Source organism: Equus quagga, chromosome 5, assembly GCF_021613505.1.
Source record: "Equus quagga isolate Etosha38 chromosome 5, UCLA_HA_Equagga_1.0, whole genome shotgun sequence".
NCBI classification, from domain to species: domain Eukaryota; kingdom Metazoa; phylum Chordata; class Mammalia; order Perissodactyla; family Equidae; genus Equus; species Equus quagga.
Window position 1 is genome coordinate 106845307 of NC_060271.1, and position 15818 is coordinate 106861124.

A 15818-nucleotide genomic window follows, 5' to 3' on the forward strand; every position below is an offset into this window, starting at 1 on the left:
CAGTTGGAACAAGGCACTCGACAAAGGATAAGCCTGCGTTTATGGGCCATCTGGTAACCCAGTACTGCTAGAATATGGGCCTCTCGGCTCTGTGAAGAGCCAGTGGAGGTACATTTGACACGCTTGCTATTTAAAGGTTCCTGCCCTAACTTAACAAAGAATTACTTCTTTGTGTTAAAATTATATTAAATGTTATTTGATAATAAAGGAAAAAGTAGTGTATGTTTTTTAGTGGATTATATGATGATTATATCTATCCAAGGTATAATAATAATAATAGCAAATGCTTTTTATAGTGCTTACTCTGTGCCAGGCACTGTTCTAAGCATTTTACATATATTAGTCCATTTAACCGTTCCAACAGCCCTATGAGTTAGGTTATTATTATTTTTGTCTCTATTTTAGAGACAGAAATTGTCACAGAGAAGTCAAGTAATTTGCCCAAGTTTACACAGCTTAGTAAAGGACAGAGTTGGGATTTGAATCCAGAAGTCTGGGACCAAAGGTCATGCCTTTAATCACTGTACTTTGCTTTCTGTCAAGAGAGGACTGAAATTGTCATTATAAGTAATATCAGTAACATTATTATGTTTTGAAACAAATTGATATTTTGAAACTTACCTACTAAATATTCAACATACTTGTTTTTTTATTCTAGGAGAAGACTTTGCAGTTGTGCAGCAAGAAATTATTATGATGAAAGACTGTAAACATCCAAATATTGTTGCTTATTTTGGAAGCTATCTCAGGTACATTGTTTGTTTCCCTTTTGAAAAACAATAATGATTTCTATCACCTAACACATTTAACAAAATAAGGTTAGCTCTAATACTGTTTTGTAGTTTTCTTCATGCTTTGAAGATAGGATATTTTCATATGAATGGAATTTTTATTTATGATCTGTTTATGTTAATTCTGTAACCAGTATCATAGTCTGTGCTTTGTCTGTTGTGCTTTTGGGAATCGGATGTGGTTTCAGTGAGGAAGCTGACAAGTGAAAACTGACTTTTATGGTTAGTCTTCCTGTGGTAGACTAGACATTTGAATATGCCATTCTGTTCCCCTTTCTTCTAGACTTGGATGAATTTGGAAAGTCAGGAGCCTCTCTTGCTGTTATGTTTTTGTTAGAACGTTTTTTTTCTTTTGTGTTTCTAGCCTCAAAATACCGCATCATCCCTTCCCTTCATTTTGTCCAAAGGACTAGGAACTATAATTATTTCACTAACTTCTTATTTTCCCAGGTCCTGAAGTGAACTTAGAAAGATTGTGAATTTGCTGTCCCTTCTTTTGGTTTGGTAGGACCAAGCCTGGTTCCCCAGGTCATATTTCACAGGGAATGCCCTCAAGGTCAAATCATGTTTGTGCATTTACTTCTATATGTAATTGTGAGTTGAACACTGTGACCTGGTTGTTTTTTAAAGTTCCTTCCAAAGGGAGGATTGGAGAATACATTCTTATGTATTAAAAAAATTCTTCTGAGTTCTGATATAGTGTAGGGTATATAAGGATGTAACTTATTGCAGCTTCCATTTTTTAGGGGTGAGGAAGACTGGCCCCGAGCTAACATCTGTTGCCAGTCTTCCTCTGTTTGCTTGAGGAAGACTGGCTTTGAGCTAACGTCTGTGCCGATCTTCCTCTATTTCATATGTGGGATGCTGCCACAGCATGGCTTGGTGAGCAGTGTGTAGGTCCACGCCTGAGATCCAAACCTGCGAACCACAGGCCGCTGAAGTGGAGCACATGAACTTAACCACTATGCCACCAAGCTGGCCCCTCAGCTCCCATTCTTAATGCAATCCAAGTACAAAACACCTTTCCTCTTCTGATGTTGGCACAACAAATGGAAAAGACTGGGCACTTCTGCCCTCTCTTCTTTCCAGCTTGTGAAAAGATAATCAGACCAGCTCTTCTTGATTCTAACCACTTTTGGACAGCTTTGATTGCTCGACCTTCATTGAGGTCGAAGGGTGGGTTTATTGGAGACCTTAGTTCACATAGGGACAGGTACTACCTCCAGGTCAATGACTATTACCTGGATAGTTAGTGGGTCAGACTATTACAATGGGTTCTTTAACAACCAATTTCAAACTACTTCAATGGTAAGTGGTTCAAACAGCAACCTAACACAGACAGATTCTGCATCAATTTATATTTTGTGGACAGACCCAGTACAAGTAGCTACTGGATCAGCTTAAAGAAACAAATCTCTTAAAATCAGTTAAGTTTATGATCCAAGTAATTGATTACTGCCCATACATTAAAATCATCACTTCAAAACAATGTGTTTTACTGTTATTGGTCCTAACAAAATAACCTACTTAGACTCAGTTAGGAGAAGCATTACAAAGTTTTTCCCACCCAAGGGCAAACAGATCTTTTAAAGAGTTTTTGTGTTTTCCTTTGATCTAAGAGTACTTCTCAGACATGCTTGAGTCTTCTAGAACTGTAGGACCATCCAAAGCGTAACTTGTTATTCCAGGATAGCCTCATCCATTTATATGGCAACCTTGGTATGGTGAAATGAGCGTGACATTTTTGCCACAGATACAGTGGTATGTTTAATAGTTAAGAGCTTGAGTTCTAGAGTCAGATTGTTTGGGTTGGTTGAGTTCTGACTCCATCGCTTATTAACTGTGTTGACTTACAGCAAATTACTTAACCACTCCATGCATTTGTGTGTTTCTTCATCTATAAAATAGGGATAATAATAATAGATATAATATGATGGGGATAGCTACAAGGATAATGGGTAAATACATGTAAAGTGTTAAGAACAGAGCTTAGAACATAATAAATGCTTAAGTACCATCATGTTACTGTTTCATTTGATGTTTTCAACAACACTGTTAGCAGTATTACTCCACGTTAGGTGATATGTCCATTTTATAAGTAAGATGCTTGAGAGAGTTTAACATCAAGTATTTAGTTTACAGTCACATTTCAAGTTACTGACAGTAGGGTTCTAGTTCTTTCCATGATACTGTGCTCATGGATCACATTTTTGACTTAACCTTTTTAACTTCCTTGCCCAAAGAGCTGACCAAATAGACTACCAATGCCCCTCCTCCTTTAAAAAACAGACAGACACACACTAAACTGGACCTTTGACCTTCTGGATTACTTAGGCAAGAGCCTTCCCATACAGGTTAGGCAGCAAAATGTTTGATCTTGTTACCCATGGAAGTGCAGAATTCTTCTTGGGTTTGTATCCATTTTTGTTGATAAGTTTTGGCTGTCGCTTGAGGCAGATTACCACAACTGCCTAGTAAGACACCCATTAACCTTCCCTTCTAGGTATCCTCCAAGAGAGCCAGTTGGAGGTTGTGCTTAACAAAAATTATATTTAGTTTTCGATTTCAGGAAATATGTATTCTGACTGTGTTTTGAATATCCTTTTTTAAAAGTAAACTTTTTATATTGAAGCAATAGCATACATATAGAAAAGTGCACAAATTCGTTTTATGTATAGCTTGATGAATTTTTTTTAAAGAGTACTTTTATTTTAATCCAAATATAAGAATTTTAAGGGCAAAATTGCCCAGAAACCAAAATAAAACAGGCAAATTAGAGTCATTTTTTTCAGTAGAGCTATGTTTTGGAGTTGTGTGATCTAAAATAGGAAATACTGGTTTAAGTAGATGATTTTATCATGTATCTGGTGTAGCTGATGAAAGTGATATGAAAGCAAGTGGTAGTGTAGTATAAAACAGCAATTAATCCTTTTTCTCTAGCTCTTTTCTTCTATAGAGATTCTTCCCTTATTCCTTAATTAAAGTCCAGACTCACCCAAATTTGGAGTATGGAATACTAATGGTTAGACTTGTAGGGTGTTAGAGCTGGAGGGGACTGAGAGATCTCGTCACTTAGGCCACTCTTTGTTATGGATGAGAAAATGGAGTGCTAGATAACTGACTTCTTTAGGTTATCCTTCTACTCATTGTTGGCGCTGGGACTTAATTCCGGCTCTGCAGATACCTAGTCGGCTGTTTTTTTGGTATACTATATTACTTAGCCTGGGAAGCCAGATTTAATCTCAAAGGGAACATGGTTTCTTGCATTCTTTTTCCTTACTGAATGATTTTACAAAAGGCAAGGAACTTGTTTGTTTTAACTTGATACAACCCTCCTAAAATATATACTGTTCTTAGCGACTTTCTTCCTTCTGTCTTGTTGCCGTTATAGCATGGTATAACAAATTTAGACAAAAATTTGAGGAAACTGAGTTAATGTCCTTTGACTATTAATAAATGTTCCTCTCAGAGAATCAGGCTTAGCCTCTGAATCTACTGAATAGATGACCAGCATATAGTTAAGTTCAGAAGCCTAATTTATAACAGGGTAGCTGTGCTTGCTTCCTGTAGAAATACTGAGATTGAGTGCCTGTAAAACAGAATACCTAGCATTCTTCTTAACAGGGCCTTCCCTACTCTGCCCCTCTGTATCTTTAAAAGTCTATGTTTATGAAGTGCCTAATTACACATACTGTACAACAAGAACTGGATAGACAAAAGTTTTTCCTGGAAGTTTAAAATTTAAAGTAAATAATCCTGGTTTGGTGTATATTTTTATCTGTATATTTGTGTGTGTATATTTATAAAGCAACAGATTGAAATCATCATAGAGCTGTTCTTTATTTCCAGTAGAGCTAAACTGTTGCTTCTTTTAAGCAAAAAATAATTTTAATTTGAGGTTCCTTCTAAGCATTCATTAGCCCAGCATGTCCTTTAAGAATAAATTAAGAAAATTGAGACATTTCTCTCCAGTTTAAACTCTTCAAGCTTAGGTGGCATAACAACAAATGCCCCTCAGAAGATGAGCCAGTAGAAGATCAGATCTATACAGTAAAAACAGTTTTATTTAGATCAGATGTTTTAAACCTTTGAAATCCAGAGTACTAGTTTAGATGAGCATAATTTATCTCATAATAATAACATATTTGTAAATCACCATCCTTTACAAAGTGTTCTTACATTATTTTTTAGGATGTATAGAGTGCTGAAGATGTAAAGATAGATAACACGTAGTCCTTGCCTTTAAGGAGTTTATAATCTAATAAAAGAAATAGACATGAACAGATAATTGCCGTGTAATATGCATTAGTGCATTAGGTGCATTAATGATTTCTGTGTAAGACACAAAGTGATAAAGGTTGTAGAGATCTAATTTTGTCAAAGTAAGGGCATCAGAGAAAGCTCTATGAATGATGCATTTTCTAAATATTGGGTGCTAAAGGATTAGTAGACGTTTACGATAGTGTGTGTATGTGTGTAGAAAGTCATAATTTCTGGCAAAGAGAATGCATGCATGAAAAATCATGAAGTATTCAGGACACAACTAATATTCTCAGAGCTTGAGGGGAAAAGGGTATAGTTGCAGTGGGTAAGGCTGTGAAGATGTAGGCAAAAGGGGAACCTTGTATGCCTTCATTAGGACCTGTAGGTATTGAGCATACTTGTTGACACAGAGGGGAGTGTATTCTGTCTGGGATGGACTTGGGGTGTAGGGATTAATACAAGGAGTTCAGTTAAATTTATTGCAGCAATCCAGGAAAGAGATGGTAGTCTCTTAAATTATATAGAAACAGAAATTTTTTTTAGAGCCAGAGACAGGGCTGGGAGGGAAACCACAGGAAATACCTTTTTGAATGTTCACACTATGAAAATAAAGATTACAGTTAAGTCACTTTAATTTATACCTAGCCACTCTTAAAAAAAAAGGAACTTTTAATCTTGGGATATGTTAGATTTACATAAAAGTTGCGAAGACAGTATGGAGAGTTCTCTGAATACCCTTCACTCAGCTCTCCCTAATGTGAACATCTTATGTAACCGTGGTCCATTTGTCAAAACTAAGAAATTAACATTGGTACAATACTGTTAGCTAAACTAAGATCCTTCATCCAGATTTCACCTGTTTTTCACTAATGTTCCTCTTTTGCTTTTAGTTTTCTGTTTACACTAATTCAAACTACATTCATTTCCTTCAAATGCAGTAGCAATAGTAGTAACAGTAGTTACTTCAAATGGCCTGGAGGTGGGTTAGCAATGTGCCTGGCCGCTTCTACGTGCCAGTGGCATCTTCCTAGTTGTGACAACCAAAAATGTCTCCAGACATTGCCCATGTTCCTTGGGGGGGCAAGGACCCCCAGTTAAGAATACTAAGCAGAAAATTTAGTGGAACCACCTTAAGAGATACAATCTCATACTAGAATTGCTAGGATGTTTTCTGTAGAACATTCGTTTAAGGGATGCTGATAGTGTGATTTGAAAGAAAAAAGGGTCTATGGAAAAAATAATTTGAGGAATAGTGAACTGAACAGAATTAGAGAAGTTTTATTTCTTCCTCTTCCTCGTCCTCCCTCTCCCCTCTTCTCCTTCTTCTTTTTCCCCTTCTTCCTCCTCCCCCTTCTCCCTTTCCTATCTTTCTCCATCCCCCTTCTCCCCCTCTTTCTTCTTTTCCTCCTCCTCTCCCCACCTTTTCCTTCCTCTCCAACGCCTCCCCCCTCCCTCCCTCCTTTCATTTTGTTCCCCCTCCTCTTGCTTACTGCAGGATTTCTCAGAGCCTTTAATATACCAGTGGCATTGTTAATTTCCAAGAGAAGACTAGTAAGTGGCACCCCTAAAACTGATTTAGCTGTACGGTCGTTTCTTTCTGGAAGCATCCTTCACATAGGATTACTGTTCAGTGACCCATTCTCTAGAAAATTTGCTGAACTAGTGCCAGGTATAATTCTAGAGAGAGAGGTCACGTTGTATCCCCCCGAGTCCAGAGCCGCCCTCTCCTTGTTAAAAGGGAAGCAGATGGAGAGGTTACCTATAACTTTTTGGAATGCAGTAGTTTTTGCATATCTGTTTAAAAATGAACCAAAACATCTTAAATTCAACTCACATTAAATAAATTATCTTCTATTAAAACATCTAGCAGTTTTTGAATTTCTTATTTTCCACATTGATAGTGAGGTTAAAGTTGAATTATTTTGCTGAATATAGTGGAGTAGCCATTGGCAAGTGCTTTGGTCAGCATGATAACCCACAGTAAAGTACAGGGGTCGGAGCAGTGCATGTGGGGCATAGCTAGCCATCCTGTCCCAGGGAGAATGACTTGGTGTGCCAGTTTCTAGCAGACGTTCTATAGCTGCTGATTCTTGGTGATCTTGCTTAAATTTTATTTTACTTTTTTAAATCATGTTATATTTGGGCAAAATATATAAGTGATTATATTAGTTTGTTCAATCAGTTTTAAGTCTGTGAAGTGTTACAAAGTGTGGGAGGATTAAAAATTGTGTTACAGGCGCCGGCCCCATGGCGTAGTGGTTAAGTTCGGCACGCTCTGCTTCAGCGGCCCAGGTTCGCAAGTTTGGATCCCAGATGTGAACCTACACCACTTGTCAGCCATGCCATGGTGACAACCCACATATAAAGCAGAGGAAGATTGGCATAGATGTTAGCTCAGGGCTAATCTTCCTCAAGCAAAGAGAATGTATTTTAGAAATTATAAGATTTCCAGTTTAGTGAAATAGTTATTGGAATGCTAGTTTCTGTATGCCCTGGTAAACATTGAACTAGAAGATGAAAATAGTGAACTTTTTCCCTTCCTACTTTTTTTCTATTCCCTGTAAGATAGTAAGGTAATTTTACAGAATAAGAAGAAAGAAATTCTAAGGATTTGTTGTGTCAGGGAATTAATAGTGGTACATTGAATATTTACCTCAGTGGTTAATTTTATTTCAATTCAGATCCCCAGGGACAAAGATTTTATAATTTATTGGCCTGCCTAAAATGGGCTGATTGACTCAAGTCCTTTCCTATTAGGCAGATGGCTTGGTGAATGACCAAAAACAAATGCAGATTTATCATTGCAAGAGAGACATTCATGGAACAGATGGAAATTATTTTTCTAGTAAACTCAAGCTTTTTTGATAATACCAGGCTTAATGAAATAGAATGTGATAAAGGTAAAGTATTTTAGATATCTTAAAAAGTAAAGTATTAATATATATTTATTCCTGATTTTTTTTTTTGTCTGTAGGTTGGAATGCCATTTCACATAGAATGAATAGAAAATTGTGTTTTTAAGCAAGGTGGAAGAGGGGGATAGAACAGCTTCAAGTAGAAGATGATGTAGTATTGAAATATATAAGAAAGCAGAGAACTCATTTCCTGTGTCTATTTTCTCTATCAAGGAGAATTGTTTTCAAATTGGAAAGTGTAGGAAAAGCATTATAAAGAAGGAATTGAAGCATAAGATAGGTGAGTAGGTAATTATAGAGTAGCTAGACACTTTAAATGAATCTAAGCTTTGAGATTTATATAAATTATATCTCATTATACTGAAAATTTAGCAAATGTGATTGTCACCCACTATAAGTGAGTGTCTTGAGGCAAACAGGAGAGGTATCCAAAGTGATCAGCAGTGACCAATTTGCAAAGGAAAGGGAAAGGTGATTTTGAGAAAATACAGACTATTAAATTTGATGGCATTCATCAGTCCCCCGGAAACATCTAGGATAAATTATTAATCACATAATTAGTGAGCACTTACAAGAAAGAAGTGGTGATTAGTATGACTATGGTAAGAAGCCATGTCAGACCAATCCCATCTCTCTTATATTATTTTTCTTAAAAAAAAAAAAAGTCAACGTTATTTACACTTTCTCCAAGCTCCAGAAGGAATTTGAGGTTACTTAGATAAGTACACTACAAGATAAATTATAACAAAATGGGTAGAAAACAGCTTACATTTATCGTGCTGTGTTCCAGGTCCTTTACTAAGCAGTTTGCATGTTATTTCATTTTATCCTAAGCAGACCCCAAAACAACGACATTCAACCAGTTTTCGTAAGATGTGTGAATTCCCCACTGCGTGTTCTGTAAGCACTTGGGACAGGTGTTCTATATGAAAGATTCACGTGCAGCACATGTGAAAATATTTTAGAACAGTGATTCTCAAACATTTTGGTCTTAAAACCTGTTTTATTCTACACTCTTAAATTATTGGGTACCCCAGAGAGCTTTTTAAATGGGTTAATCTATTGATATTTACCATCTTAGGACATTTTGAAACACAATAATACATAAGCACTTATTCTAGTAGCTGTCAGAGGAATGATATCATGTAGCCTCTGGAAAACTCCACTGTATTCTCTTGAGAGAAAGAAAAGACAAATGACAAGTAATTCTTAGAGTTATTATGAAAATGGCTTTACCTTGCTGACCCTCTTAAAGGATCTCAGGACCCTCAGGGGCTCCCAGACTGCACTTTGAGAACCACTGCAAAGGGAAGGATCCAGCTCACCTGGAGAGATCAGGCTGTGGAATCTGGAATTACACGTATCAATTTGGAGCCTAAGCATTATTCCAAAGAACATTGGTTGATGGACTGCCAGAGTCTTATTCCTCAGTTTAGGCAAAGGCAGAGAGAGAGGTGCCAAATGGTAATTATAAGTAATCTACATAGTTGGAGCACCATTCATGTCACCAATGGAAAAAAATTATTTCTAACATTCCTTAAGCTCATTAGTGCAGGTCACAATAGCTTATAAGAAAAGCCCTTATGATAGCTACCTCTGGAAGGTAGACTGATTAGGGTCTTTCCAACCAGCCACTTCTGGAGCCTGGTTGGGGGCAGTATATTTCCAATTAGAAATCTGTGTCATACTGTCTATGCTGAAGTATTTTAAAGTAAAACAGAGAGCTAATAAGTTATATGTTAGAAACAAAGGGATGTGAGTCAAAACTACCTTATTTTTTTAAAGAATGAGATTTAACAAATAAGGACAAAGTTCTATGCATAGTTTCAGTGAACCAGTTATACAGATAAAGAGCTGGAGAGAAAGCACATCTGACCATCTTTTCCATTAAAAAGATGCAGAGGTTTTGGTTAACTTCAAACTGTAAATCAGCAGTTTAATGCAGTTGCTAAGAAACTGCAGATAGTCTTTAGCCAAATTAATACAAATGTAAGTGTTCAAATAAGGGAAATAATTGTTAGATTCTCTGGGAGATTTAGACTTCTCCCTGGGTGGGAATCTCCAGTGATAAGTGACTTCATCATCTTGTATAAGATCACACGTCTGCCAGCCCTAGACATCCATTCTGAGAGGTCTGAAAACCAGGCCACGGGGCAGCTAGCTCATACTTTACCATCAGCTGTCATGCCTCAGTTTCATTGGTATGTAGACCAGCTATGAATTTTAGATCCTGATTGGCTTCAAATTTCTTCTTCTGGGCTTCACTACCTTCAGCTTTGCCTGTAGAATCATGGTACTTTTTTATTCTGTACTCCAAGTTAGCTCACCTTCACAGTCTGAGATTTTGTGTTTCCTTGTTGTATGTATGCTGTATGGTCCCTTGCACCCATCCAGGTCAGCTCATCTCTCAAGTCTGGTTATCTCACCACCACTGTATGTGATCCACTCCTGAGAACAACTTCACTTTTTAATACACCGTTCATGCAACACTCAGAATAGTACTTGATTCTGGGTGCTGCATTTTAAGAGACACTGACAAATGGAGACCATCCAGATGAAAGTAGCTAAACTGCGGAGTCTACAAACCAAGCATTGTTTTACAGTGTGACCCCAGCCTATTCTAGCTTCATTTCCTACCATTGTCCCTTCAGGTAGCTTGTGTTCAAACTCAACTAAATCACTCATAGTCTCAAATGTGGCATCTTCTTTCAAATTTTCAGTCTTTTGCTTCGACCCCTTCCCTGTCTCTCCGTGGTGAATTCCTGCTTTAGCTTCAAGACCCAACTCAAATGTTATCTCCTCCCTAAAAACTTCCCTTGATTTTCCTACGTATTCTTACCTCCGGGTTCTCACAGGACTTTGTCCATGCCTGGATTATACACTAATCAAATTATTAGCTAATCCAGGGGTTAGTAAACCTTCTCTGTAAGGGACCTTATAGTAAATATTGTAGGTTTGGTGGGCTTTGTGTGTGGCTACTCAACTCTGCTGTTTTAATACAAAAGCAGCCACGGATAATACATAAATGAATGAGTGTAACTGTGTTCTAAGAAAACTTTATATGGACACTGAAATTTAAATTTGATATGGTTTTCATTTGTCAAGAAATACTGTTCGTCTTTTGATTTCTTTCCCCAAACTATTTAAAAACATAAAAACCATTCTTAGTTCCTAGGCTGTGCAAAATCCAGCAACAGGCTAGATTAGGTCCACTGACCATAGTTTGCTGACCCTTTATCTAATTTATTTGTTTATTCTTTCAGTCATTCATGCATTCATTCATTCATTTATGGAACAAATGTTCATTTGCTGGATATTTTTCTAGGCACTGTGAAGGCAGTGGTGAGAAAGACATATTGTTAATGCAGAATCTTTCTTCTGTGTTACAGTAAGCTTACTAAGTTCAAAGACTTTCTGTTCCATCTCTGCCCCCTGAGAATATTGCATTTCCTGGTCCTTTTTGAGATGAAGTAATGAATGATTGAACAAAAGAATGAACAAAGGAGTAAACTATTAAATCTTTTCTAATTATTTCTCTTGTCACTTGATTATGGTATCTTAGAGTGTGTATGTGAGAGAGATGCTATCTAAAGACAAGTGATAAATTTTAACAGGGCTTATTTTGGAAAATCTGTGTTGAATCTAGAGAAGAGGGTAAAGTTTACACTTTGTTTTGTTAATAAGAATGCTATCCAAGTGAGAGAACTTCCAGATGTACTGCCGTTCTGCGATGAGTCTTCTACGGAAGTTTTGCTGTGAGCCTTTTGATGAACACTTAACTTTCATAATGTCTTGGGGTAGCTGGGTAACTGGGGGAGGGAAAGTTTTTAACTAAAGGGAAATTTTCTCTTATTTGAATGTACCTGATGACGTCTTTATATCCTACAAGTGATGTATTTTAAGGGTTAAAATCATGGATGGAGTTATAGTAACGCATTATATTAAGTAACTCATTTGCTCATACAGATTAACTAGCTTTTTTCTTAGATAGCGTATTGCATTATGTGGTTTTTCAAGGTTACAGCATAGAACCTGTAAATAGTTACCTCAATTTTAATCATGAAAATGTGATACATGCTCATTTTCTCTTTGTAGGCGAGATAAACTTTGGATTTGCATGGAGTTTTGTGGAGGTGGTTCTTTACAGGATATCTATCATGGTAAGACCAAAGTTATATTTTATAGAGATTAAGCAGAATTTCTTGAAATATAGTTATTGTGTTAAAATATTGATGTTTTGAGGAAAGTATATTTTATCATTATGTTATTTGGATACATAAAGGTATTTAAGATATATATGGATGAGAATGGAGCATTTGCTTTATAAGTTGGAAAATTATATGCAGGTGAATTATTTGCTAATTCTAAAGAAGGCATATTAGATATATTTTAGTTCGAAATTTCAAACTCAGACTTGTAGAAAACATGCAAAGGCCTTAATGGCTAACACCAAGCCAAAAAGAAGATCCACTTGATACATGAGTAGTGTTAATACAAAGATAATCGATTTTGCTCTCATATATTCAAGAAGCATCAATAAAATGTTTATTCTCTTAGATGCCAGATTCTGGGGAGTTAAGAAATTATTAAAACATTTTTCATTGGAATCTCAGTGGCATATACAAGAGAGATTTGTAAAGTAAAATAAACACTGTTTACTGTCTTTCTCTTGCTTTCCTGTTCTGGTTCTATTAATGAATTATTGTCACAAACTGCAAAGTAGTTTATTCTTTTACTGGAGGTGTGCTTTTGATTAATGTAGAGTGAAATAATGTCTTAACAATTCATGATGTCCATTTTCTGAAAAAATATTTTGGAAAATTTTTCTCATTTTTTCATATAGAACTTGGGCTCGTATTTTCTAGTTTGAGGCCTCTTAAGTGATGTTAGGGGCTGATTGTAATAAAGCAGATGTTTCAAAGGACTATTTGGATAGGAGTTTTTACTGTTTCCGTTTCACTTCACTATATCTTATTGGTAAAGATTTTACTTAACATAAAGATTGACATTTTAATGTGTACTGCTAACTACAGTTGGAACAGGTAAAAGGAAATGATAGATTTTCTGGAATTGTTTTAGAAGGCTAATGAAGAAAGTGGGCTTTAAATTGGTCTTTAAAGGATAGGTAAACTTTGGGTAGAAAGAAGAGGAAGAAGTGCATTCTTGGAAATGAAACAACAGTAGAGTGACATGAAGGTGTGACACGTATGAGATTTCTTTTATTGGTGAGGAAGACTGGCCCTAAGCTAACATCCGTGCCCATCTTCCTCTACTTTATATGTGGGATGCCTGCCACAGCATGACTTGCCAAGCAGTGCCATGTCCGCACCCGGGATCCAAACCAGCGAACCCCGGGCTGCCGAAGCGGAACATGCGAACTTAACTGCTGCACCACCGGGCCGGCCCCTGTATTCACTCTTGACTGCACCTAAGTTTTGACCAGATGACCTCCTCATGGTGCTGTGTACTGCTCTTTGGCTAGTGTACAGTGCTGTCTGTTTGCACAGCTGTGTAAGACATATGCCTTCATTTCTTCCTGTGTGTCTCTTTCTCTATCTTTCATCACATTGTCATTCTATGGGGCCTACCTTCTTTTCTAATATCCCTAATACTGGTGGGGATTTTGTCTGTTTTTTGCAAATGTATACAAACCATGTTTTGATCTGTCATGCAAATTTTGCAAAGAACTTACTCTTTTTTGGGTAAAGCCTGTTTTTTTTTCTGTTATTTCCACTTATTTCTAAAGTATCATTAAGCCAATTTTTTGGTTTGTTTGTTTTTGAGGAAGGTTAACCCTGAGCTAATTACTGCCAATCCCCCTCTTTTTGCTGAGGAAGACTGGCCCTGAGCCTAACAGCCATGTTCATCTTCCTGCACTTTATACATGGGAGGCCTACCACAGCATGGCTTTTGCCAAGCAGTGCCGTATCCGCGCCCAGGATCCAAACTGATGAACCCTGGGCCGCTGAGAAGCGGAATGTGCAAACTTAACCGCTGCGCCGCCAGTCCAGCCCCCGTCATTAAGCCAATTTTTGTATTTTGTTTTACTGCCCTTAATTCCATCTCTTAATCCATATGATTTTTTTTCATTTAAATCTTTTAAAAGGGGGAACTGTTATCTACTGCTGTATAACAAATAATCCCAAAATTTGGCAGCTTCAAACAACAACTGTTTATTGTCTTACAGTTTCTGAGGATCAAGAATGGCTTAATTAAGTGATTGTAGTTCAGGGTTTCTTATGAGGTTGCAGTCAAGCTGTTGGCTGCGACTGCAGTCATCTGAAGGCTTGATTAGTGTTAGAGAATTTGCTTTCAAGATGGTTCACTTACATGGTTGTTGGCAGAAGGCTTCAGTCCTTGATGGCTGTTGGCAGGAGGTGTCAGTTCTTTGCCACGTAGGTCTCGCCCTGGGACAGCTTGAGTATCTACACCCTATGGCACTTGGCTTCCCCCAGAGCAAGTGATCCCAGAGAGCAAGGAGGAAGCCACAAACCTTTTATGATGTAGTCTCAGAAGTTGCTTACTGTCATTTCCACCATATTTTGTTCTTTAGAAGAAAATCATTTCTGTCCAGCCCACCCTCAGAAAGAGAATTAAGTTCCAGCTTTTGAGGGGGAAGTGTCAAAGAATTTGTGGACATATTTTAAACTACCACAGGGGCAGTAAGGGAGGCACATTTTGAATTTACATTTTTTTCATGAGCTCCTTCTCCTCTCCTTTTGTTTACTTTTTCTTTAAAGAACTAACAGAACCTTTTATTTTTCCAACATAGTAGATTTTCCCCTCTATTTTCCATGAGACATTTTTCTTTCTGTTTAATTTGTCCTTTAACAACTTTCCACGTTCTATTATATCATTTATGGTGAATTGTTTTCTCATTTATTTTATACTTTTGAATTTTGAGATTATCTTCAGTGGGAATTCCGTATGGCTTTTGAGAGTGTGGCCTTCCACAGTGTTCGTTTTTCTTTTCTGGGACCCTAGTGACCCCATTGTTTCCAATATTTATTTGAACCCTAACCCTGAGTGAAGAGGACTGTGGTGACGTTCTAAGAGGAGACATTTTCCCTATCCAGATCCCAGGCCATGACACACAAAACCCCTAGTCCTCTCCTTGTACTTGTCTGCTCTTCTAATGAGGATGTAGCCCTTTGAGGGTTCTGGCTTTATGTGGGTGTTTGTTTTCACTCCTCCTCTGCAGACCTGTGGTCTTTGTTTCTGTTCTCACGTACGAGATAAAACTAAAGCCCTGGCTTAACAAGATTGGCCTTCCCTACGAGACAGCTAGAATATTGCACATTTTTACCATTCTGTTTTTCATTTCCCTTTGTGTTTTTGGCTCCTAGGAAAGTCTCTTACTGTTTATGAGCTTAGCTAGGCATTTAAAAGATTATTTTAAATTTTTTTTCTGTCATTTCTAGGTGTTATTTTCAAGTTATCTTGTTTGCCATATTGTTGAAACAGAGATCTCAAGGCCTATCTTACTGAATGAGAGTGGGCTTACAAGCCACAGAAATTAGTTATATGGTTCAGACATTTAAACTCAGCCTTGTCCTCAAAAGAATCTAAGTGAAGTAGATTTCTTGCTTTCACAATTGTGAAATACCACAAGTACTCTGAACTAAACATTTTTACAAACCTTGTGTTTCGGTAAACGTGAGATGTAAATGTCTAGCAAGATTCCAGCATTGGAATTTAATTCAGTTTCTAGAATAGTCTCTCCTGCCTAATGTACTGTTTTACTCTAAAGTGATTTAATAGTGAAAAAAAGAAAACTATTTAAATGTCTTTCGTAGTCGATAGATAGATACACACAGAGTAAATATTATGATATGATTAAGCTATCTAT

General features: G+C 37.1%; 1 protein-coding gene across 5 annotated transcripts in view; it reads left to right on the forward strand.

The window, feature by feature from the left end:
- Positions 1-15818, forward strand: part of MAP4K3 (mitogen-activated protein kinase kinase kinase kinase 3) — a 192348-nt gene that overhangs the window by 101365 nt on the left and 75165 nt on the right. For all 5 annotated transcript variants that reach the window (XR_006888463.1, XR_006888462.1, XR_006888464.1 and 2 more), the window contains exons 3-4: positions 659-749; positions 12065-12129. Coding sequence is in view for 2 of the 5 variants with exons in the window: in XM_046660241.1 (XP_046516197.1) it covers positions 659-749; positions 12065-12129 (156 nt within the window). In the remaining 3 variants the exon portion in view is untranslated. The remainder of the gene's footprint in view (positions 1-658; positions 750-12064; positions 12130-15818) is intronic.